The sequence below is a fragment of the Agelaius tricolor genome, unplaced genomic scaffold (genome assembly GCF_023055355.1).
Source record: "Agelaius tricolor isolate 1412-34295 unplaced genomic scaffold, bAgeTri1.0.p SCAF_18, whole genome shotgun sequence".
NCBI lineage: Eukaryota > Metazoa > Chordata > Aves > Passeriformes > Icteridae > Agelaius > Agelaius tricolor.
Window position 1 is genome coordinate 10,671,122 of NW_027269278.1, and position 25,207 is coordinate 10,696,328.

General features: G+C 40.3%; 1 protein-coding gene across 1 annotated transcript in view; it reads left to right on the forward strand.

Annotated features, from left to right (window-relative positions):
• Positions 1–25,207, forward strand: part of SPOCK1 (SPARC (osteonectin), cwcv and kazal like domains proteoglycan 1) — a 270,292-nt gene that overhangs the window by 179,220 nt on the left and 65,865 nt on the right. Inside the window, exon 5 of the mRNA XM_071443258.1 lies at positions 1,005–1,137. Coding sequence (XP_071299359.1) covers positions 1,005–1,137 — 133 coding nt within the window. The remainder of the gene's footprint in view (positions 1–1,004; positions 1,138–25,207) is intronic.

Here is a 25,207-nt window from a genome sequence, read left to right on the forward strand (position 1 = left end):
GGCAGTTATTTTTCTTACCAGTTCTCCAGCAAAGCTGCTGCAATTCTTTGCCTTCTCTTGTAAATGCTTTCAAGTGAAAGACAAGTACACACCACCAAAATGAATCTGCATTGTAACACTGGATTGGGGTATCTAAAGCAAACTTTTAATCAGCTTGCAACATTAGGCTGGTGATAATTACTTAACGTCCTATCAGTCAAGTAGCTCATTATGACAGGAAAATGAGCCGTTAGTCATTGTCAATGGCACATTTTGCAATAAGTTTTTGGAGCAGATGTCTTTCTTCATAGGCATTTTTAATGCAATAATTGAGTATTCTATAACTTGAACACAAGTGCAGTCACTCCCCAGGGACACACACATTGGTGGGTTTGGAGATGCTCTCTGTGACTTTATGGCATTCCTGGGGGACTGTGATTAATCTGAGAACCTCAGCTGATCATTCAGTAGCTGGTGTGTCAAAGGGGCTCCTGCCTGTATATTATATTCTGTATATTATAGCAATATACAGAATCACACACAAAAGTGTTTTCTGAAGGATTTTGTTTTAAAGTCATTGCTAGCTTAGCACTAGTTTGGCAGCTCTGAGAAGGCCTGGTGAAAATGTCTCTAAATACAAACTGGTGTAACCAGAAATGCTGTGTAGCTCAAGAAATGCTATATTCTGAAGTGAAATCATTTGTAGTTATAAATCTAAATGAAACCATCAAGTGTTATAAATCTAGGTCTGCCTACCAATTTATGACTTTTTAGATTGTCTGCTGTAATATGCCATATTATAAAAGCATTGTTAGGAGCTGTATTTAATTTACTTGCTCTAAATTATGGTTTAGTAGACTTGGCAGCACTGGGTTAATGGTTGGACTAGATGATCTTAAAGGTCTTTTCCAACTGAAATGATTCTAAATAAATGCTGTACTGAAAATCCAGCTTTATTCAGAGAAGCTCCAATTCTTCTGTTTTATACAAACTTCTCAAAAACTGCGGTGTGTCTTATTTTACAGCCTTCGACAAAAGAAAGGCAACTTGGCCCAGAAGCACTGGGCTGGAGCAGCCAACATGGCCAAGTGCAAACCCTGCCCTGTGGCACATCCCAGCGCTGTCTGCGGCTCCGACGGACACACCTACAGCAGCCAGGTAAGGACACACAGCCACAGCACACACCTACAGCAGCCAGGTAAGGACACACACCTACAGCAGCCAGGTAAGGACACACAGCCACAGCACACACCCACAGCAGCCAGGTAAGGACACACCTACAACAGCCAGGTAAGGACACACAGCCACAGGACACACCTACAGCAGCCAGGTAAGGACACACCTACAGCAGCCAGGTAAGGACACACAGCCACAGGACACACCTACAGCAGCCAGGTAAGGACACACCCACAGGACACACCTACAGCAGCCAGGTAAGGACACACCTACAGCAGCCAGGTAAGGACACACAGCCACAGGACACACCTACAGCAGCCAGGTAAGGACACACCCACAGGACACACCTACAGCAGCCAGGTAAGGACACACCTACAGCAGCCAGGTGAGCTCTGCCTGCAGCCCCAGCCCCTGCAGCAGCACTCAGCTGGGATGTGGGGTGAAGGTGAAATGCCTCATGTTATTGGGCAATATTAAATTATACTCTTCATTACCCTAGGAATGTTTTTTTTTATGTTTTTTCATGTAAAAAGTGCTAATAAATGTATGCTTTTCTTTATTTGACAAACAGCAAATCAGAATGTCAAATTGCAATCTTGTGACTTTCCTGATTCATGTTTCTCTAAATAGCCTGTTCTCTTAATGAAGTAGAACAATTTTAATATTGATGATGCAACTGAAAAAGAAGTATCATTTGATGAGATTGGCTTGTTTAGACAAGAGGATTTGGGGATAGTTTGTTTAGGTTTTTTTTAAGACTTGGTCTCCAAATCATAAAGTAACTTAGCAGAAACATTCTTCAGTGATAGATTTATTTTTAATTGTCTCTTTTTTCCTAGACTGCATGGGTAACATATTACAATTCATTTAGCCTATGGCTTTAATAGGCTTGTGTGCCAGATGCAGCATATATGGTACCATAAAAAAATTCCCATAACCCAGTGGGGATAAATTGACTCATTGTTATACTGAAAATATGATCACCTTAGGGCTTGACTCAATAAAAGAAAATGTCTTCACAGCCACTCAGCATTCCAGATCTCCCATTAGCAAATAAAGCCTTCCATGCCTTGGACACGTGTCCCAAAAACAGCACTTCAGGCACTGGAAAGCATGTTTTAGGGAATACCCTTAAGGTTCTCTTAAATTCATGCATACAAAGTAATGTTTAACAGCCAGTATAACTACCTTTTAAAATCCAAAAATAGCCTTCACAAAACAAAAGAAAAAAAACCAAAAAAACCAACAAACAAACAGGAAAATAGAGCTATCAGGGAAAAAATTTTCTTTGCTGTGTTGTGACAGCGACATTATTTTCTCAGCTGGGCATCTTGAATTCTCCACTTATCAATGGACACAAATGTTAAAATGCTGCCATGCCTTGGTAGTTTCAGCTTCTCTCCTGTTCTGGCTGAAAGATTTGCATGGCCAGAAGGAGCAAATGAAAGCAGAAACTCTCATCTGTGCACACAGACTGCAGGAAAAATGGCCACATGTTGCCTATTAAACAAGTTAGTCTTTAATTCTCTCTGTGAGTGTGTATTGCAGTAACATAGCTTTGCTATTTATGGTTAAGGTGGGCCCATTTTAAAAACAACTTTTTCTGCCTGAACTCTCGAGTCCATAAGACATTCTGTAGTAAATAGATTTCATTTCATGTTCTGTCAATCTATGCACTCATTCTGTGCATCTCACCTGCCTCTCTCAACGTATAAACACATTGTACCTGCCTCTCTGTTAGCTCCAAATGGGATTTTTGCCTTCTCTGTTTCTCACTATAAGATCTAACTGGTTTTCATCAACATACTGCCAATGTTATAAATTCACTGAGCTATTGTCATTATGATATAAGCCTGACAGCTACAAACAAGACATGAAACATTTCCTAGTGCTGACATGTTTGACTGTCAGAGACACCTCCCAACAGAAGTTGCCTGTTTGGGTTTTGGGTTCTTTTCAAAGGAGATTTTTTAAAGATTTATTCTGAAACAACTTAGTTTCATCTTTATTTATTCTATGTTTTACAATCAATTGCTCCTGTTCTAGCAAAATTCAATTTATTTTTTTTTTTCAGAAGATGAATTTTGGTCAATGAGCTGAAAATACTTTAGGGAGAACATTAAAATAAAATAGTGTATGTTAGTGTCCCAACATATAATAATAGTCTATAATGTATAATAATAATGATATAGTATATAATAATAGTATATGTTAGTGTTTGTGATCAGGAATGATCATGAGTATCTAGTATCTTTACAAAGAAACATACTGCTTCCCTCAAACTCTCTGTTAGAATTCACTAGACAATGTGATCCGTTTTTTCTGCCTTCAAGTCACTAAAATCAAAGTTTTCTCAGTAATTTTCTTTCACATGCCAGTACTGTTGGCAGGAATTATTTCTGGCCCTGCAGTGCTGCCATGTTCTAGCACTGACTGTGAGAATGCACCCAGGGGGACTGGAGTGAGGGCACTGCTTTGTCTGGGATGGGTTTGCTGGTCCTGGCTCTGCATCTCTGAACGGGCACTGACGAGCTGGGAAAATGGGCAGATTCCTGCTGAGCTTGTGAGCAAAACATGGAGAGAGGCCACAAAGTTTTGGAGGGAAAAAAATCTTCTGAAAGTGCACCTTGGGCTTCCCCTGCTGCTGGCAGCCAGGTGGGACAGGCAGACACAGCTGCAGGTGGGTCTGGCCCCTCCTGCAGGCACAGCTCAGGTGGGAGAAGGGATTTGGGCTCCTGGCCTGGCAGGGCAGCATCAGAGTGTTTCAGTGGTGACCTGGGGCTGCCATCCCACAGCAGCAATGGCCCTTCCCATACTTTGTTATCTGAGGAAAAAAAGGAATGAAAAGGAAAAGACACAACACAAGTATGACTGGGTGATCAAATGCAGGTGAAACTTGGGTGTCAATAAATGCCCAGTAATTCACATTAAGAAAATGCACACGTACTAAATATACATCTCAGAGGCTCTCATTTAGCCATTTGATCCTGGAATAATTCCAGCTGTTTCTCAGGAAATGTAGTAGACCTAGAGGCAAGAATTTCTTGGCAAAACTGGGGAAAGTCAACCAAATCAATAATGCAAGGGTTATAGGGGGAAAAAAATAACAAAAGATAAACTAAAGCTCTGGTTTTGAGCTTACTGGTTGATATAGACAGAGGTTCAGGATGTTTAACTCATCCTGGTTGAGTTCCACCAAAGACTTGGAACCCTTCAGCCCCACAACTAATTTATTGAGGGCTAGTCAAAGGAATCTTTTGTCTTTTTAATCTTCCCTTGGAAGATATTCAGTGTGTTGATTTCCAGCACAAAGACAAATGGTAAAATGTTAAAAATTATAAAAATGCCATGCCTACATCTTGTGCTACAATGATTTAAGTGTCACCTAAACTATAGGAGACACAAGGTAATGAGAACTTTGATGGCTCTAAAGTTGATTTAGCTTCATGTTTGGGAGTTGTACTGCTTAAAAAATCTCACTGACTTTTAGGCATTAAACCTTTCTGGTTCCTTTTTCTGAAATCTTGAAAACTTGATCTGGATTTTTTTCATCTGCTACATATAAGTGCTAAAGTGGAAATTGATAAGCCCCCTTGTTGGGCTGTAGTGTGTGGTGGGGTTTTTTATTGTCTAGTTTTGTTCTCCAGATGACAAACTAATTCTTCCAAGCAATGGGATTCTTCAGTTGCACCAATAATTCAGCACTTCTTCATGACAAAATTTGAACACAGATGTGGTCTGTATTACTCAGTCCCTGTACCCTGTTTACAGCAACTGAAAAATTAGTGGTTTTTGAACTTGCAGAATTTGCTTGTATTTCTGGAAAACTTTATAAATGACCACCCTTCCCTGTGGGCTTTGAACTCTAAGAGGCTTAGGTTTATCAAAGATTTCCCCGATTTATTTTTTCTAGTTACTGCTTGAAATGCAGTATATTAAAATGCACCATCTCTTACATAATAACTTTGTACAAAGAAGTTTCCTCGGTATAACAGCTCTATTTAATATTGTGACAATACAAAGCACTTCCATAGGTTATACAGGCAGATTTTTCAAAGCTCTTGGAAGTACTAATGAATGAAGCTTATGAGGGACGTAAGCCCTGTAAAGAGCTCAATGTAATTAGTTAATGTTTTTGTCAGCAACACATTAAGTAGAATAACTTTGAAGATGTCAGTTTTACAGGAACTTTAATTAAGCTTGTTAATAAAGCAATTACATGAACATGACGATGACTGTACTTAACTAGTCAGAAAATGAAAATTAGGATCATCTTAAATTACAAAACATACCACCTCAATGACTAATGGCCCCTTCAAAGATGGAAAGGTACATTGGCATAATTATTATGTTTCTAATTAGGTACATTGTTGTTCTGCAAATTTTAATTAAATCATTGTGAACTAATTAAGTCCATAATCATGTCTCTTTCTGTTTGAAAATGTAAAAATCATGTCCTGTTGTCATAACATTAGGTAATAAATTTGATATTCAGGGATGTACGAGAAAAAAAATTTCCAACAATCTTGAAACAGAAGGAAAAAATAACGACCAAAATAATGAGACACTATTAGTTAAATGTGTGCAAAGTGAAGGCTGCTACATTTAATTAGGAGGGGTCTGTATGCAGAAGCACAATTAGCAAAGACTTGTTCAAGTGTCTAACTGTTGAGCATTTAGTGCAATGTGGTTTGGTTTTCCACAATCAATCTGTTGGCTGCACTCCCTGTCCTTGAGCCTGGGTGCTGCTCCTCAGCTGTGGTTTTGCACAGCCTTCCTCTCTGTGATTTATCTGAGGGATTGCTTGGCCTCTTCTGATGGAAACAAGATACTCAAAGACTCAGCAAGCCTTAACACTTTTTGTGTGCCCACTTAGATAAGAGTTAGGTTAAATTCTCTCCTAACTTTTAGCTTTGGTCTGGTTTTGTAAGGGAAAACTAAGAAAATAAGAGAGGAGGGGGAAAGTGAGACGTAACAGGATATGATTAAAAAATTCCATGGGCAAGAAAATCAAGTCATCCTTATGCATCTTTTCCCTGTATGCATTTTAAAGATTGTTGGTGGGAGGTACAAGAATAAATTATTCTTTCATATATCTCTTTGTGAAAATTGATAGATTTTATGGGATGTGACCATTCTGAATGAACTTTCTACAGGAAAAAGATTTTGCAGCATTTTCACCACTTCCTTATTCTAGTAGCAGATTTTCAGCATTATCCCTATTTGATAATAGGGATATTTGACTCCATATGTTATTTGACTCCATGTGCTGCAGGGGGTTCCTCCCTGCAGCAATACCTCTGACACGAGGCTTTTAGCACTACTGGCTTTATTCTCCCAAATAACCTCAGAGGACTGTGGGAGAACTAGAGCTGGCCTGATGTTGAGCACCTTTGTGTATCCCCTCTTTTGACTCTGGCACATCTGGCTCCTGCATTCCCACCAGGCAGATGTTCCCTCAGCCTGTGCTCTGGGCCAGTGAGACTTGAGTTGTGTAATCCAAAAGCTGTGTGAAGCTGTTATTGCATAATCAACTCCTAAATAATAAATTTTGTCTCTCAGAAGGCAAAACAGGCAGAGTTGTGTGCTGTGCATCTGGGGCTGCACAGTTTATTTGGCTTGAAGCATGAGATAAGCAATGTTTTTTGATCAAGTGCTGTGTATCCTAAAGACATCCTGTTGTTCATATGGTGCTCTTCTCTGCATGGTCTCTAGAAATGAGCAGAAAATTGGGAGTAAGGTAGATTTGTATTCTTCTGTACCTTGTAATCCATGTCAGTGTCTTAAGATGGTTGAGTGTAAAGGGCATTTTTGCATATGCTTGAAGAATGGCATTTCTCTTTTGGTCAATTAATATGCTTAAAAAATGGTTTTCTGCCTCCTACAGTCTTGCCAGTGATGCCTCTTGAGGGTGTCTTGGGCACAAATTAACAATCCAGGACAAAGATCTGTGCTTCCCCCTGATTGGGGTAACCTTTGTTAAATTCTGAGGGAGCTGGGAAATAGCACTTTTGAACTCTGCTCACATAATCATTCAGTTCTGCAAATTCCTGAGCTTCCTTTCAAATCCCATTTAGTTCTGTGTTGAAGTAAAGAAGCTTTTGCTTTTTAGTGGTGTCAGATAGTAAATTCAAAACCCCAAACAATGCTCTACCAATTTTACATCCTAACCAGGAAAAAAATAGCCCTGCATAACCACTCATCTGTGCACTGCAGCTGCTTCTGTGACAGCTCCCCAGCTAAAGCCCATGAATATATACATGTTTGCAAGGATTTTTACCTGACATAATATGAATTGTGAGAACAGCCAAAATAGAGGCTTCTGCAGTGACTCAACAGATAGAGGGGGGAAAGAGAAGGGCTCTGGGCAATTTTTACAGAGTAAGGGCTGCTTTGTCATATTGCCAGGTTTGAGATTCTGTGAATTAATGAGAAATTGCTGTGGCCCAGGACATGATGTCCCTTCAGAGACTGGTTGTTGCTATCCCCTTAGTCTTTGGAGGAGTCTTCATGAAAACAACTCTTCAAAAACAGACTGGGGGTAGGGGGGAAGTAAAGACACAAAAATGAACAAAGGAAAAACAACAAAGAAGACATTTTTAATTCCTTGAATAAATCTCTTACAAAGAAGACACTGATTCTTTTTGTTGGAAATTGGCTACTTAAAGCTCTGTTAAAGCCACTGGTCAGTGTGGGAAGGAGATGGGGGTTGCTTTGGTCCTGCCTGGTGATCTCTTTGCTCCTGCACAAAGGCAGGACAGAGAAACATTGGAGGCATTTTGGGAACAGATTAAAATGGATCACAACCTGGTTTGGTTTTTCCTTGCTATAATCTTTCTTAAGAGAGATTACTTAAAATTTTCACTGCTTTAATTTGTGCTGAGGTCAGTGAGCAAAAAGGCCCTGACAGAACTCAAAATTTATGCAAAGTTGTGTGCCCAAGTTTTAGCAACTATGAGCTAAACAGGCTGATCTAATTGGGGTATGCTGATGTTTATCTCCTTTCTCTAACCTTGCCTAGCAGGGAAAAGATATTTTTAGTTTGTTTTTCCATATTCTAACGTTTCTCAGTCCACAAGAATTTAGCCTTGCACAGACTGCGTTCTTTGTGATTAACACATTGTGTCAGTTTCTAAATCCATATTTTCTCTTTAATTCCTGAATCTGTTATTTTGCCACATTAAGGCTTGTCAGAGTTGAATGTTTTAATTATCAAGTCAAGCCTAAAGACTCTGGAGGAGATTATGATTAAATGCCTCTGTTAGGTGGGTTGCTGCAAGTGGTAACTCTTCCTTCATATTATTTGGGTAACTTCACTATAGAGAGAAAACTGCTCTAAACCCCCAAAAATCCTTCTCAATGTACAGCTTCAGTAGTCATGTAGAAATATCATGCTGGGAAAGGCAGAATGAGAACCTGTGCAGAATAAAACAACCTTCAGGTTTCCAGCCCACAGCCCCCATCCCTGAGGGACAGGGAGAGGTGAAGCTTCCAGAGCACAAGGCTGCTCCTCTCACATCCAACTCCCCTAAATTCTGTACTGGCCCATTTTCCCAAATGGCTCTGAAAATACTCAGAGCTCTCTAAAGCAACTGAATGTACTCATCTTTTAGGGCTGCAGAAGTGCAGGATTTTGGCCTGGTTGTCTTGAGTTTCATCAGTGCTCACACAGCACAATAAACCCTAAATAAATTGTAAAAGAAGTAGTCTACTCTTTTGGCAGTTTTATGCTTTTTTGTACTGTGGTCATTTAGATTGACCAGATTTCATTGATAGGATTCATTCAAATGTATCTTCCTTAAATAGATTAGATTTATGTTTACCCACTAAGTGTATCTAGAACCTGCTGCATGATAATGCAGCTCCTCATATTTTCATGTCAATTGTTACAGAAACACCAAAAAAAAGAATGAGGGAGGGACTGGGAAGATGTGTGTGGGGTTGAGTCATACATGTCTAAAGTATCTCGGCCAAGGTATCCACAAACAACAATATTTTGGGGTTTTCCTATGGCAATTTCTAGCATTCTAAAATAATCTTAATACAGATTTATGTTTCCTTCTGGTTTTGGTGTTTTGTGGGGTTTTCGTTTCTTTCAAGGGAGGAAAATGACACATTCACTTTATTTACATAGCAAGGGTTAATGCTGAAGAAGAGCAGCTTCTTGCAGAGCTTGGTCCCCATGCTTTTCTGATTTCCACACATGTGTTTTATTCAGAAGGATGAAATAATGTTTAGAATGTCACTGATTTCCCCCCTTCCTGTTTATGAGCTTCTGCAGTGTTGAGGACAATGTTTTTATTTAGGCACCCAGGTAGGTGCTGCCAATAATTAGAAGTCAGAATATGTAACATTGCTGCTGCTGAGTGCTCATTATTCAAAAAGACCCAGAAAAACAATGTTTTTCTAGGGAATGTGTTTAAATATATGTGCTGAAGTCTTACTGAATTAAATAAGACTGAATCCTATTAGCATCTTGAAAAATGCAGTTCTGTGCCTGTTTTAGGCTGGGAGATGTAGGCCTGTCAGCTGTATTTTACACAGTAAATTAACATCTTATTTAGAACATAATTTCTCTAGATTTTCCAAAAGTGTACGATTTTTCCTGGTGTTTGTTATTTTGTGGCTGATTTTTTTTTGGGGGGGAGGTGTATTTTTAATTCTTATTAAAACATTTTATTAGATTTCTAAAAAGTATTTGTGGATAAATCATATCAATGACTTGCTTGGGCACATTACCCCAAAGCAGGGAGCACTAGATGTTGTTAAAATAAAAGCAGAACTTGGAGCTTTTTCTTTGTGGAAGGAGCCAGCACTAAGTGACAGAAGACAATGTCCTTATTAATAAGCCTCTACATTAAAATTACAGCAGGAGCACAGGGAGAAAGAAGCAGCAGTGAGTTGACTGTGACTTGTGTACTTGGACTTACTGTGTCAGTAATGATGGATGGAGCAAACAATAAAATTTGACCTGTGAGGTTATGCTTCTGAGGCTAGAAGCCTTAAGGCATTTGTAATTGGCTTCAGCCAGTATGTTAATGTAGGTGGTTTGGAAAATTAGATTATTTGAGTGATACAGCTGGTTTGCATTTTTAGTATTCAAAAGAAAAGCCTAGAAACTCAAAGGGACTGAAGTCATAATGCTTGTTCTTTGTGAGCTGCCTGTTGTCCCTGTATAATAGAGCAGGCAGAGGAGTAGTTTTCAGATGAGATGTTCACAGTGTGTAGAATATGAGTTATTTTAAATGATTTTGTGGGGCATAATTCTTAAACAGTGTGTGGGAGGTGCAATGCACATAGTTTCCATTACACACATAAATCTCATTATTATCTTCTTCATATTCTACATTATGCTCAAATGTGCCCCTGTAGTATAACAGGACTAGAAAACACTTCTTGGGGTTGACATTACTCAGTGATTTGTCAGTGTGGCATGAAGTGCTTAAGTGAACACATTTCTCATAGCTGAAAAAATCTGTGCAGTGTAAATCCACAACTAAAGTGGGTTTTTAATAGCTGTGCACAAAGTAATTCTATCATATTAAATATGTTCAGTTGGTGTTAGAAAGAGATCACATTGATATTATACACATAATATTGAGGAGATACTGTGATAGTTGTTGCAAGTAGAATGATGTGCATATTTTCCAGTGAAAGCATTTTATAGCATAATGTCACTCTGAGCTCCCAGAGTTTTCATCAAAATCAGTATTGTGAACTTCCAATGAATCTAAGGCAAAAATCAGAGAGAAATGTCTCTTCACCCTCAAAATATTTGTACCCTGGGCTGGAAATCAGTTGAGAGCCTGCCCAGTGATATCTTGTATGTTAACAGTTCTTCCTGAGGAGATAGGGAGTGGCTTTGGGGAGGATGAGGGAGTGGGGGTGGTGGGCTGTGGGTTGGGTTGGGTTGGTTTTGTTCGTTGGGGTTTTGTCAGAGTGAAGTGGTGGAGGTGGGACAGAGTGTTCCAAATCATCAGAACATGGAGTCATCCAGATTATCTCCTGGTAGTGCTGTAAGGATTGGGCCATTTCCAGAGGGCTTTGTCTTTTCCTTCAAGGGCTGTTCAAATCCTCTTCTCCATTTTCCCCTCCCTATACCTCATGTACTCTGCTTTGAGGTGTTTACTCCTTCCAAGGAGAGGAAATGGCAGGAGGGAGTTTTGACTGACCTGGGAGCAGTGCAGAGGATGTCAAAGGTGGTTTTGGACTGGTGGTATTAGGAGAGGATCTGTGGGAAGGAGAAAAAACAATGCTGAGAATATTATAGGGGAAGGGAAAGATACTGGGATTCATTTCTATGAATCCATAGAAAAATTTGACTCCATTTCACTGTTTGCAGAAAACCTCGAACAAACTGGGCCTGTGCCCAGTCACTGGCAATTAGATGATACAAGTGGAATTTTTTGATTCACTGAGGGTTTTCTTCCCAGAGGTAATACTACACAAAACAGAAGCAGAGAGCTCAACTAGTTTCATTCCCTTCATCCAGGATATTTTCATCATAATTGGAGGAGAGCAGAGAAGAGAATGTAAAATGCATGTAGGCATACCTTTTAATTTTTGTTTCCACATGCTTTGGACTATTCTCCAATGATCTATACTCTTATTTTCCCATTTTAATGTGTCACAGATAGAAATAAGTATGTAAGGAGAAATAATGTGTTTTAATGTGATCCTTTTAGTTTGCTTTAATGCAATCTTAGTATAAGCAATTTCTGCTGCAAATATACTTTTATAATTTTTCCTAGGAGAAAAAAGTATATGTTTTGTTACATGTGTTTGAGAGTGGTAGATATTTTCTTATTAATGGAAGTTATGCCTTCATTGTTCTTACCTTTTCAAACTGAGAAAAGAAAGTAAAGTGGGTCATTTTGGGTCTAGCTGGCTGTACTCACTTTTTCTTGCAGGAGATCTTGATGAAAAGCTAGGGAAATAAAGGAGAGATGGAAGTTTCCAAGTTCAGGTTTCAGCAGGGCTGTTTGTGAGATCTCAGTATGAATTTCTGCAGCTGGATAGAGCAGATATATCAAAAGAGTTATGGTAACCTGCCCTGTCTGATAAAAAAACCCAACTTTTTAAAAACTACTGAGATGCTGGAAAGAAATACCAAAATGTCTTTTAAAGAAAAGTTTCTTTAGGTAGCACAGGCAGAGTAAGGAGCCTTTGGAAAGTTCAGCAGCTGAATGGGGGTGGGAGTGGCTTTCTTCAGTGAGTGACGAAGGCACAGCCCTGCTTCATCTGCATTGCACGATGAGAATGAGCTGTAAAATGTAAGACATTATTAATAGAATAGCAAAGGCTTTCAGAGGGGAGATAGCAAAATTATTCAAGCTGTCTCTTCCAATTCCTGTGTAGGTTGGAAAAGACAGGAAACCCTTGTTGGATGCAGCTCTAATCTGGATTTCTGCCCAGCCTGGCAGAGTTAACCCTGCAGGACCTCTGCAAATAGTTCTCGTGTCCTGGGGCAGTACATGGCAGCAGCACACAAATTCTCCTTGCTGGATTGTCTCTCCTGCAAATTATATCCACCCCTGCCTGAGCTCTTGGGGGTGAGCTGAAACTGCTAATGGGGCTCAATCAGCAGGGGAATATTTTTGTCCTATTCTTGCATGTCTGTCTGCAGCTGTGCACCACATGGTTCTTCAAAATTTGCCTGCAGTCTTAATATTTCATGTTGAGACTCAGAATTCCTTTTCATGCAGACATGTAATCACACCATGTAATGCATCTTGTCTGCCACCATGTACTATTTGGTTTTAGGTGAATCTTTTGGGGGTTCTTTTTTCTCTTTTGTACACAGGCTAACTGAATTGTTAGGTTAGTCCCAGCGACTGGAGAGGTGGAATCTGGCTATTTTCAGTAAGTCAGTAGCTGTCCTTCTCCCAGATGTGATAAAGCACATCTTTCTCACACCTCCCTGGCTTAGAATAACACAGCATAATGTCTGTAAAAATATGGTTTGGCTGTAAATGTGCTGGAGGAGCTCTCTCTCCATCAAGCTTAAGGTAGAGATCACATTTGCAGACTTGAAGCCCTTAGTTGCATTTCCAGTAGCAAATCTAAAAAAAATGACATCCTTGAAGCAGCCTCCCTTGGAGTGTGGGGTGCAGCTCCCTTTGGAGGCTGGGGCACTGCTCAGCACCTTTAATTTGGGCAGGTGCAGGTGCCAAGTGCTTTGCTGTGAGAGGATATCCAAGGTTGGAGGAGATCTTTATATTTTTACAGCCAACAGCAGCACATGGGAGTGAAAGGCCCCACCAGTGAAATAAATAGAATATTAAAAGAAAAAGTTAAAACTGTTTGTGTCCCAGCATATTTCAAACTCAAATAAGTGTACAATCACTTATTCAGCTCCTCAAACCTGGAGTCACGTTTTGATATGTGTACTGTGCTCCCACCTTTTGGGTAAGATTCAGTGCATAAATAACTTGCAAGACTCCTTGACACAGATCATGATCAACAGCCAGTTCTTGGGTTTTGTGGGCCACTTTTTGATTTTGACCTAACTCTAATAGACTTGTAAATGGAAGTTCACAAATAAAACTGGCACAAATTGTGACTGCTTCTTTTAGCTGCCTCTCTAAAAGTAACAAATCCAGTTAATCAATGGGATTAATTATCTGTGGAAATGACATCATTACCAGGCCAAAGCAACACCAGACTATCTACACATTTCAAGGAGAATATCTAAAGATGCAAAATTGAAATCTGCAGAAAGTACAAAATAATTAATTTCGTTCACAGGGATTCTTACTGGGGACTATGGATGCACTGTTTGAAAAAACCTGTCTTATTAAATACCAATTAGATTAGATAAAATTTTAAAAGCCTCCTACAGATAAAGTCTTCAACTTGTTAATGGACTTTTTTCCTCATAACTTCAGAATTTCAAGTATTTTCAGGACTCTCTTGCCTTTCATGCCAATGAAAAGCTGCTTGCTAGAAATTCCGGTTTTAAAGTCTCTGTGTTTAACATTCTCAAGAGTGCTATGTCACCCAGGGGGTGATTGCTGCTACAAACTGTGTGAAGTTTGAAGATATTTACAGATCAGATGTAGCCAGTTTAAATTGCAGGGAGACTGAAATGAAAGGCTCTTTAAGCTGCTGTGCTGCACCAGGCTGGGGTATGGTCTGGGCACCAAACCTGGGCCCATCTGATCCACATCATGACCAAGTCCTGCTGAAGTTGATAGCAAAAGTTTTTCAGTTCAAAGCAATAAATAATGAGTAGAAAATGACCAGTCAAAGCTTCTGTAAGGGCATAGAAGAGGAATGCTGGCCTGTATGGAGACCTCTATTTTCAAATCTGAAATCTGTCACCATAAAGCCCATATAGAAGGGTTAGTGCCAGAAGCATGTTTTATTACTTAAATCTATCTTGCACAAGCAACACTGAGCAAGGAAAACCCTTTTGAGTTATATAACTCTTTGATGGGATGCCTTAAGGTCTTTCTTTTTAAGCCAGTAAATTCCAGAGCAGTAATTTAAAGACTGCACTTTTCCTTAAATCTAAAAGCATGTTCTAAATCCTGTAGCATTTAGTTTGAACACTTATCCAATAGGCCTGATCCCATATTTCCAGGCTGAGTGACATCACCTGCAGGCACTCAGACGTGCATTTTGACTCCCATTTTGCCTTCTATGAGGCAGCTCTCCCAGGTGGTGGCACTGGGAGTCAAAGAATGTCCCCAGCCAGACCTGAAATGGGGGAAACAGGAATCAGAGTGAAGGCTTGGGCTCCTGCAGGGGCCTGAGTGGTGGCCAGGGCTGTGCCAGCCCTTACACCTCCAGGCACAGCAGGGTCAGTGTTTTGCCCTGCTGGGAGCTGTCAGTGGCACTGATCCAACAGACTTCAACCAGACCCTGGAATTGCCACTTCATCTGTGCATCAGAGCTGGAGTGGCACTCTGCACCCATCCACAAGGGAAGGCACAAGCAACCTTTTGGGGTTTGGTGTGCAGGTTTTGTTTGGTTTTGGTGGGATATCAGTGCTTTTGCTAAAGCTGTAGATGCTGGTGCTTAACAAAGGGGTCAGGTGAGGACACTTCAGTCTTCAGAGATGTTTGTGTACTTTCTTTGCAGCAGTAATTTTACTTTTAGGAGCTCCTGAATCCAGTCTTGCAGCTCTAAGTGTTCCTGGTGATGCCAAAAGATATGGGCTGCAGGCTGAGGGCAGTTAACTGTTATGTTTTCACTTAGCTGTTTCTTTGGACCATATAGTGTCTATAAAAATAAAAAGAAGCTGTTCCTTGGGAAATGAAAATAGGAAATAAGGCAGGTAAAGATTAATTCAGGGGCATTATGGACCAAGAATGTTGTGAGCTCGTGTGGTCATACACAGAGAGAGGTTTTGCTGTCAAATTCAGTGAAATATTGGATAAATATTAGATTGGTAAAAAAAATATATAAATTGATGGCTACAACAAGATGTTTGGATTAAGAATACCTGAATATAATCTGCAGTAAACAGCTTCCATCTGGCTGAGAGCTCACAGCATCAAAAACTATAGCAACAGGAGATATTCTTTTGTCATTTTTCAATTAGCTCTGTGCAGCTAGCAGGAAAGGCTGTCAGGCTTTTTGAGGCACAAAGCCAATTGATTGGAGCCATGAACTGAGACTCCAGAAGTGCCCAGTGCACCACTCTGAAGGTAGTGCTGTGATCCCAGGGGTATTTGACTTAGATTTGCTCATTGATGGTGAAATACAGGCTGATTAGTAGTTTGTTAGGTTTTTAGTCAGCTTTGTCAGATCACTGCTATGATAAAGTATGAATAATACAGGGTTTTAAATGAGGCAACAGCTGTAATTCAGGAGTGAAGGGTGAAAAACTCTGGAAGAATTACAGATGAATCATATTTCTACTGTGGTGATAAATTTGGCATTATTATCTAAATTTCAGCTCTTTCTGTTTGTTGATTCCACTAGAAAAGTTTTCAGACCTAAATCATAACTGCAAAATAGTAGGAGATCATTCTGAGCAACATTCAGGCTGATCTGTGACTAAACAACTGTAATTGTATTGGTTAGAAAAGTGATATGAGAAGAATTCCTAATTTATGTCAGTGTGGAACACCCCCACAGGCTGATGCAACACAGTATTGGAATGATGGTCAGCAACAGTTTCCTGGTATTTCAACCTTAAATCTCATTCATTCTGGTTTTCTATTAGTTTAACTTAGAGCCTTTCTTTTCTGTAAGTAGACAGTTACTATAAAGTTGTGGAATTTTTCTTCTTCTTATGACTAATCTAAAAATTGACTCTAAATCTAGTTTTTGTCATTGTTTCCATTTTCTTTAATGGGAAGCCTTTTTAATTAGAGTTTTTCTTTTGATGTACTATCATGAACTTTTCCATGTCATCTGTGTGAGTGAGCCCACAGCACAGAATGTGAAAGCTTGGAGTAGGTCTTGTGACTTTCAAAGCACTGAAGCTTACAAACTTCTGTAAAGTGACTTAGAAGAAAGCTTTCTGCATTACCCAGAGTCATCTCCACAGTGCTGGGATTAGTGAAACCCAGTTCATCAGAATCTGAGCTGGCATCATCTGATTCTTCTTCAGAGAAGACTCTGCAACTTCAGCATTACATCTCACAGTCTCCCAGTAAATTGTGACCTACTTAGAGCTACCTTTGGAAGAGAATCTGAGATGGAAGCTGGCACTGGAACTCCAGTATTTTCTTCCCTTGGGCAGAAATCCTCAAGGCTAAGCATACACTGTGCTTTAAGGGTGGCAGATCACTCTGTGGGATTTATTGCTTTGTTAATATGCTCAAGACATCATCTGTCACTGTAGGAGCTGGGAGCACTATCTAGGGTTTTCTGTTCATTGCTCTTCTCTGTCTACCTTATTTTACAACTTTAGCTTTGGCCTGAATCCTGGGTTTGGGAGAGAATCAGTTGCCACCCAAAGTCTGATATGCTCCAAGCCTCCTGTTTCCTCTGTACCAGCAGTAATTTCCATGCTTCTGCTCAGATCCAGGAAGCCACTTTTAGAAATTTAAAAAGTTAATCCTTTGACTTCACAGGTTCTTCTGGATGCATGGTTTAAGTTTGTCTATTTAGTGACTTTAGTTTCACCTCTGCTTGCATGACTTTGGGAAGTTGAAGAGAAAGGAAAGGTCCTTTCCTATTCCTTCCTCCCTCTAATCAGCTGTTCCCTTGTCTTTGGGTTTTCTTTTCTCTCCTTGCTTTGAACAGAGCTCTGTATCTGTAAATGGAGTCTGCCCAGGCACTGCCCCAGCCTCCACAGAGCTGCACTAAACAACCAGCCCCTTCCCTCAGTGTTAAAAATCATAAAAAAATTGTCTCCACTTCTACTGGCAGCTCTATTTCCATTTCATCTCAGAGCACAAGACACTTGGCCATAAAATCAATACATTTTTTATTACAGGTTTTATATTTAATAGCTAAATGCTTCCCTCTTACAGAGCATCATCTTTGCTGTGGGAGCAGGGTGGAGGCTGTGGGATGAGCCGAGCAGTCCTGCATCATTACACGCAGGATATGCTGTGGATATAAAAAGCAACAATGAATGCAGGGAAAGCATTTTCCCTAGCATATCCAGGAGGCTGGGAAGAAAAGGCAGTTTTATAATTCATGTTGGGTGCCCTTGCCGCTGATTGTGAATTTAGTCTTGATCTGGGCAAATCAGTCACACTTAAAGAGTGACAAGGAAATGTAGCGCTGGTGACAGCCTGTACTGTGAATATTTCTAAGGTCTTGGCTAAGGCACACTTCTAGCCCAAAATATAGGCTCAAGGCCTTGCTATAGAGGCACTCTTGTCAGGGGTGATTGTGACAATCTAATCTTTCTTAAATTAAATGTTTTTTCTATTGAGGGAGCTGTGCAAATCCGTCACGTCCCCTCAGTTTCCAGCCATCAGCCTGTGCATTGCTCAGGGATGGATTTCCTTGGTGATGCCATGAACAGGGCTGCAGTTGCCTTCTGCATGCTGCTGTCATCCTTCAGCATCACTCTGACAGCACAGTTCACCCATTCTCATCTCATTTTTAAGCCAAATGATCCTGATCATGGCTCCTTCACAGCACCTTGATGAGGGGAGCCCTCCCTGCTGAGCTGAGACAACCCAGAGGCCAGGAGGACGTGGAAGGGGGATGAGGCTCTCACCCCTTGGGCTGTCCAAGCTGTGGTGGGAATGAGCAGGGACTGAGGCCTTTCCTGAAGGATGGAGGCCAGTTCTCACTGATTTGTTAAATGCCTCCCCATGGAACTAAGGGCTCAGAGCCCCTACCAGGCTCTACAGGGCAATGAGTGGGTGCTGCAAAGATGAACTCCACAGTCATTAAGTGATTGATTTAAGGCAACACAGCAACTCTTTATTCCAGATATTCTCCTCATAGCACCTTCAGCCAGTGTACCAAATACTGTCAATCAAAATATTTACATTACTTTCAACTTTTTAATACAATTAATTCTTCAATATGTGCATATATGATAGTGAACAGATAAAATAGATTAATTTGTGCTTCTATCTTCAGCAATGTTCACCTATCAATATACTCAGTCTCCATAATGTTGAAGAGAATAATATCACTGCTAAAATGACAGGTGAAGCTTCAGATGCTGAAGTTGGCCCTTCTGGCACCAGTGCAAAGGAGAGACAAGGAGAGACAGGACTCATTCTCTTCTCTATGAGAGAATGAGTCTGAAGTTTGGGAATAAGGTAGAAACCCAGCCTGAGAATTCAGTGTCTGTTTCAGGCATTAAATGTCTGCAGGTTGGGCAGATCAAACTTCATTTTGGCACCTGTTATCAGTCACTGTGGGCATTAATTCTGAGCTGCAGTCAGTTATCAGCTGGACTGGCCTCACTTTTATTGGTTCTTTTGGGGAGTTTTATTGGTTCTTGGACCCTTTCCAAAGCCAGATGAGAAAGGCAAGACTGCAGTTTCTGTCCATGGCACTTTGCAGTGCTTGGCCAGTGGTGCCTCTAGGACCCAATTTCCAGCCTCTCCTCTGAGCAAGCACCAATGCTGAGCTTGGAGTTTCAATTGTAAAAACAGGACTTGGGCAAAGATGCCTTAAGTCCTTACATATCAAAAGTGGCATCCTCTGGACAATTCAGGTATGTGGCAGAAGGCACACACAGATTTTCTCTACCACAAGAAGTAATTTCCAGACTCAGTATGGAAGAGCTCAAAAAACTGGTTCCAAAAAGAAGCAGTCATCTTTGACTTTGAATTTGGTGAGGCTTCAGTAGGAATTTAAAATACTGTTACAGTCTGCAGGAGATGTGATGAATTGTCATTTAGAAATATAATTTCTGAGTTCTATTTATGGACATTCAGGAATGCTGCAGACCTGTGAGGGGGAAAAAAGGAAGGTTTTGTCTGGACCATCACAAGCAGCTGCAACCAGCTTTGAGCTCAGCCATTTGGAACAAATGGAACATTCACATAAATGGGGGATAAATGCACGTACCAATAGATGAGTAACTAACTGGTCAACAAACTGTACAGTACTAGACATGACAGCTTTGCTGTGTTATTCTAGGAAATAGCTCTTTCAAAAGGAGTTTAAATAAATCTCTTTCTGACGAAAGCAGTTCAAATATCAATGGTGTATAACTGGCTGTTTGATCCTATGTGAAAAATACTCATTTATTATCTAGCTAGATCTTTTGGTTCTTGAGATATTTATGTTTCAGAAAAAAAATCTTAGTCTAATGGGCTGAATTCCCTTCAAAAGGGTAAATGCACTCTTCAAATGTTTTTCATGGCCTTTTGAAGCACGGAAATATGACTTCAGACTGCAGTTTTACTTAGCCTTCTATGGGGGTAAACTTTAGCAGCAACATCCTTGTATTCTTTTCTGCTCAGTCCTGTAATATTACACAGAAGCAGGAATAGATTTGGCATTTTCAAGTGCCAAAGGGTCTACTAATATTTATGAGGTCATTGTACTTGTCATGGCAGGAAAATATTTTTAATCTTCTGGAGCCTTACAGTTCTGTGGGAGATAACATCTAAGTTTTGCTAATAAGCTTCACTCATCCTTGATGAATTTATAGTGGCAAATGAGAAGATTTATGCCACAAACTTCATCTGCCCAGTGGCCATCTGGAAACTGAGACTGTATTAGCCCTAGTATTTAGTAATTTTGCTAATGTCCAGCCTATGATCCACATTGCAGTTCTACTTTATGATTTTTTTAAAGTAAAATTGTTGGATTTTAAGTTGGTATGTTAAATGGAGAAAACCTGAGAAGTTTTCACCCGTTTGTGTGGCTCATTATGTGCAACTGTTAGCAGAGAGGAGGGGGAACACTGTTTTACTTTTCTCAAACTCCTGTAGCAATTCAGCTGTAAGGCTTAGGGGTTGCTTTCACAGAATTTGTGGCTTATGGGCTTTTCCAGCTTGAAATCATTTGGTTCCAACCATTCCTTTTGCAGTTTTATTACCAGTCCTAGTGCCACTCAATGCCACGCTGAGTTAATGCAGGTACAAGTGTGAGACTTGCCAAGAGCCCATTCAGTAGTGTGCAAACCATGGGTTTGTGGAGAATGTTGACATTCTTGTTGATTTATGTTTAAAGCAAGCAGTGGATTCTGAAAGGGCATCTGTGGGCATCTGACACAGGGTCTGAGCACTACCTTGCTTGGTCAAGAGAGGTATGTAAGAAAATAAAAGCTGCTTTATGAGGCCTAATTTTCAGCAGCTGGGAAATAAACAAAAGTCTGAAAAGAAGCCCTGTGTTTGAGCACAGGTTTACTACTCTTATCTGGTTAATTGGGTGTTGTCATCTCTCTGAATTTAAATAGCATTGCTCCCTTCGAACATCCCATTATATTTTCTGCTGGTGCAGAGCATTTGATATTTCCTGCTGCAGGATTGGCTGCACTTGAGCAGTACTGGGTATTTATACCTTTATACATACATAGGACTTTGACGCCTTTGTGGATGAAAGGAGTCATATAAATGGTAATTTTATAGTATAATTGTCTTGCTGAATATTTTTCAAAAGAATATTTAGGAGAATAGATGTAGTACATCAGGCAATTAATCATTCTAGTCAATTAAACTTCTTTGGATTTTTTTAAGGATTAACAAGTATTTTCTGGTGTTTATAGAACATGCAATACTTTTCTCAAAAAACCTACTTGAATATAAATATTTATTCCTTACCTTGTATTGCATCAAGGTTGCATCTTCTCACTAGAAATGCCAACAAAGTTATAAACTTTCTTGAGAAATTTACTGCCCTGGCTTATTTTAAGAGTAGCATGTAAAGGGTTTTATTTAGGAGATATGTATGCCATAGAATATCATATTAGAATAACAAAAATGCTAAAGCTTTGGAGGAAGTTCTTCAAGTCTTTAGGTTTCTTCAGAGTCCATGACCTTTTCTTCTGCTCCCATAGGGACAGATGCCAAAGCTATTCAGAAAATCTCACTTTTGAACTCACTGGAGTAGCAAAGCTGAAATAAAACGTGTAAACTAGAATTTTGTGTTTCTTATTATGCGCTTCATTAACTAGAGGGTTTTATTTACATGAGCATTTGTCATCTCCATGTCAGATTTCTTGAAAAACAAGTTGAATTAACAGGACATGTTTAATGCAGTCCTGACAGAAAGGTTAATGAGAATTCAGAAGGCAGCAAGAAGGAAAAATAATACATCAATGAAAACTACATGGAACCAGAGTAAGTTGTAATTTGACTTGTCTTAAACATTGGTATTTACTAACTCTGCAGTGAATGAAATTTCAAATGTGTTGAGCAATTCCCTCCAATGGATTTTGTTTTGGAAGAATATCCAGTACTCTCTGTTGGTTCATGGTGCAGAAGACCTAGAAGGTGGGTGCCCACTGGTTGAACCATTTTGCCAAAGAATATTTGAGACGAGTCTTTCAGCCTGCCTGCTTGGAAGGGAAAAGGATTTCTGCATCTGAATGTATGAGACTGCATGGGATCAAGGTCTCATGGCTGAGAATGGCAGAAGGAAAAATGGAAATGAAGGCCAGGATGATGGTCACATCCTGGTGAGAGTGGGTGCTGGTTTATGGCTGCTGCTTTCTCCCATCACTACCCTGGTTTAGCCAGCCCAGTTACTCAGAGCCCTGAGAAGGGGCACGGGACAGGGAAGCCTTTGGCTTCCTTGCACCCAACCCTGGCACCTCCAAAACCTGCATTTTTATATGGCTTATGGAAAATTCCCAGAAGTTCCCATGCCTGCCTGCAAAGCTGCAACAATTTTCACTGAAGGGGATGATCAAAGCATAAAGCACAAAGTTTGAGCAGCTCTTGTCCTTGAGCTGCCTGTGGCTGGTGACCTGCCCTGTGCCAGGAACGGCTCTGGGCGAGAGCACGCCCTTCGAAAGGAAGTGAGCAGTAAGTGAGGATTGCAGATACACAATTTGTTCTTTTTGGGAAAGCTACCAATCTTGATGATGGTAATCACAGGTCTGCTTTTCTAACTTGATTAGAATCACAGTTGTGACTGCCAAATCAAACAAATTGGCATGTGATGGTCGGAACTTAAAAACCCATCAATTACGTATGCTCCTGCACTAAGGACAACCTTAGGATTGCTGCTGGTGTTAGTTCCACTTGCCTGCTGTACATTTGGTGTGTAAAACCAGTATTATTTTTAAAATCCTTCTTTCTGCAGTCAAGGTCAAAACGGGAGAAAACTGTTATTTACACGGTGAGTCATCTGATACAGTGCAAGTACTGAAAGTTGTGTTCTTGACTGGAAGAGGAAAGAAGAACATAGAGTTTATTGCACCAGCTTGCAGCTCATTATACAAGCTTAAATACAAATATCATTTGCAGTTGTTTAGTTACTTGTTCCAAGCTTTTTCCAAGCTCTATGCCTGCATTCAGTTAACCTGTAAAATTCCTTGTTTCAGTATTCCAGTGATGTGGTGTTATGATTGTAAAAAAAGGGGGGGGATTAGCTGCTCTTGGCTACTTGGCTTGTAAGGGATATGTATTTCAGGATTTTTCCCCCTAATGCATGGGCTCAGGAGGGACCAATGCCTGAGGTGCTTCTGATTTGTGGTTTTAAATGGTCTCTGGCCTTCCTGAGAGGTGCCAGCCTTGTAGCATAGAAGGACTTTTATTTTTTTCAGTTGCAGAATTCATATTTTGAGCTTTTTCTAGCAAACAGCTTATTTGAGCCATTTGAAACATCAAAGGAGGTGTTTCTTGGCTTGGGTGCATCTTTAATTTAAAGCAGATTTATTAAAGGCCAAAACAGGATAATACTGCAAAAGGATTAGCTGTGGGTACTTGATTTCTAAGCAAACAGACTAATTCTGCTTTCTTTGTATGGGTGTCTTTCACAGCAAGTCCATTCAGTGAGCATTGAACTAGGCCCGAGGTTTGGTTTTTCCATTTATTTTTTTTTTAATTTCTTGTTGTTTCTATTGTGTTCTTTAGAAATCAGAAACGTTGCTGAAAGCTTTAACTTCAAAGCTTAAGCCTGCTTACTCTCCCTTGGTTGCTATGCTCCAAAAGACATCCCTAAAGCTTCTTTGGTAGTAACTGTCAAATGTTTTGTTTCAGTGCTTCTTAGCATTGGAGATTGTTTGGCTTTTGTTTTGATTACAAAATAAAAATTCTGAGAAGTCAATTAAAAAGCACCCTGGCATTCTTAGGACTTCAGTCTTGTTGCTAATCTAAAAGCAACCAGAGCAGGGGTACTACAGGATGCTGAGTATTTTATATTTGTACTTACACTTCAGGTTTGTTCTGTCTGTAATCAACACACAAAAAGTCTCTCTGAGAGCTGGAAGTTTGCTGGATACAGTGCATTTCATACATCTGTAACAAGGAATGAGCACTGCTGGGGCCACATCATGGTCAGTGAAACCTGTGCAAACCTACTGTGAACTAGTTCATCTGATAGATGTAATGGATAGGAGGGATAACTATTCTAGAGAGCAGGAATAAATGTTCCTGTGGCTTCCTGAAATCTATTATCTGGGAACAAGGAGCTGCTTGGGAACAGAAAAACTCAGACTGGCTTTCACCCCTTGCATGCAAAGACAAAGTTTGGTTAGAAAAAGATGACACATTTGAAAACCAAGCATGCATGCTGGGAAACCTGGTGTGTCCAGTTTTGCAGAGGCACTTCAGGACTTGATGGTATGATTGGCCTATGATTGGCAGCACAAGTGAACTCCTGAGTTTGCTGCTCACTGCACCACCAAGTTGTCAAACAAGCCAGGGTGTTCTTTCACTGTATCCCCAGCCTTTTCCTCCCACCACTTTCTAGAAAAAAAGTGCAGTGAGTTCTAAGAGATCCTTGCTAGTGCAGGATATATGAGCTCTGGAGCCCGGACTACAGCACTTGGTCTAACCCTTGTTCTGTCTCTCCTGGAAGCCCCCCAGACCTTTTCCATGGATTATGAAATGTTTCCAGGTACTTACTTCTTCTCCCCAATAAGTTTATAACAATGGCCCTGGGAAGACAAAACTTTGTGACCACAAAATCATAGAATGATTTGGGTTGTAAGGGAATTTAAAGAGCATGGGTGGGGACAGCTGTCACTAGACCAGAGCCACATCCAACCTGGCCTTAAGTTGGAGCTAAACAACACTCAAGCTGTTACTCAGTATGTGTGGCAAGAGAAGAAATGGGCAGCATAGAACAAATTCAAGACTAATTCACCAACATTTCAAGAGGGGAAGCAGGTGTAGTAGTAACTTTTCTTTCACTTTGATTTGAAAACTTGGATACATCAGAGAGAAGGTTGAGCTTATCCTGATACTGTTTCAGGACTTATCCAGACTTTTCCTGATATTCAGTCCATACAGCCATAGGTGGTCAGAATCCCATCCCCAGTCACATCCTGTTGGGCATCAGACATCCCAAAAGTAACTGCAAGTATAGTACTAAATACTTTGTAATTGCTGATTGATAGGGAGAGTCAATAGATTTTTGGGATGCTAAGATATTGCCACCATACCAACAGCATGAGAGCCTTCAGGGAACATGCCCACCCTTTATAGTGGTCACCAGCTGCTGCTTTTGGTCCAGGTATGGCCAGAGGGGTATGGGAATGACTGTAGATGGAGCA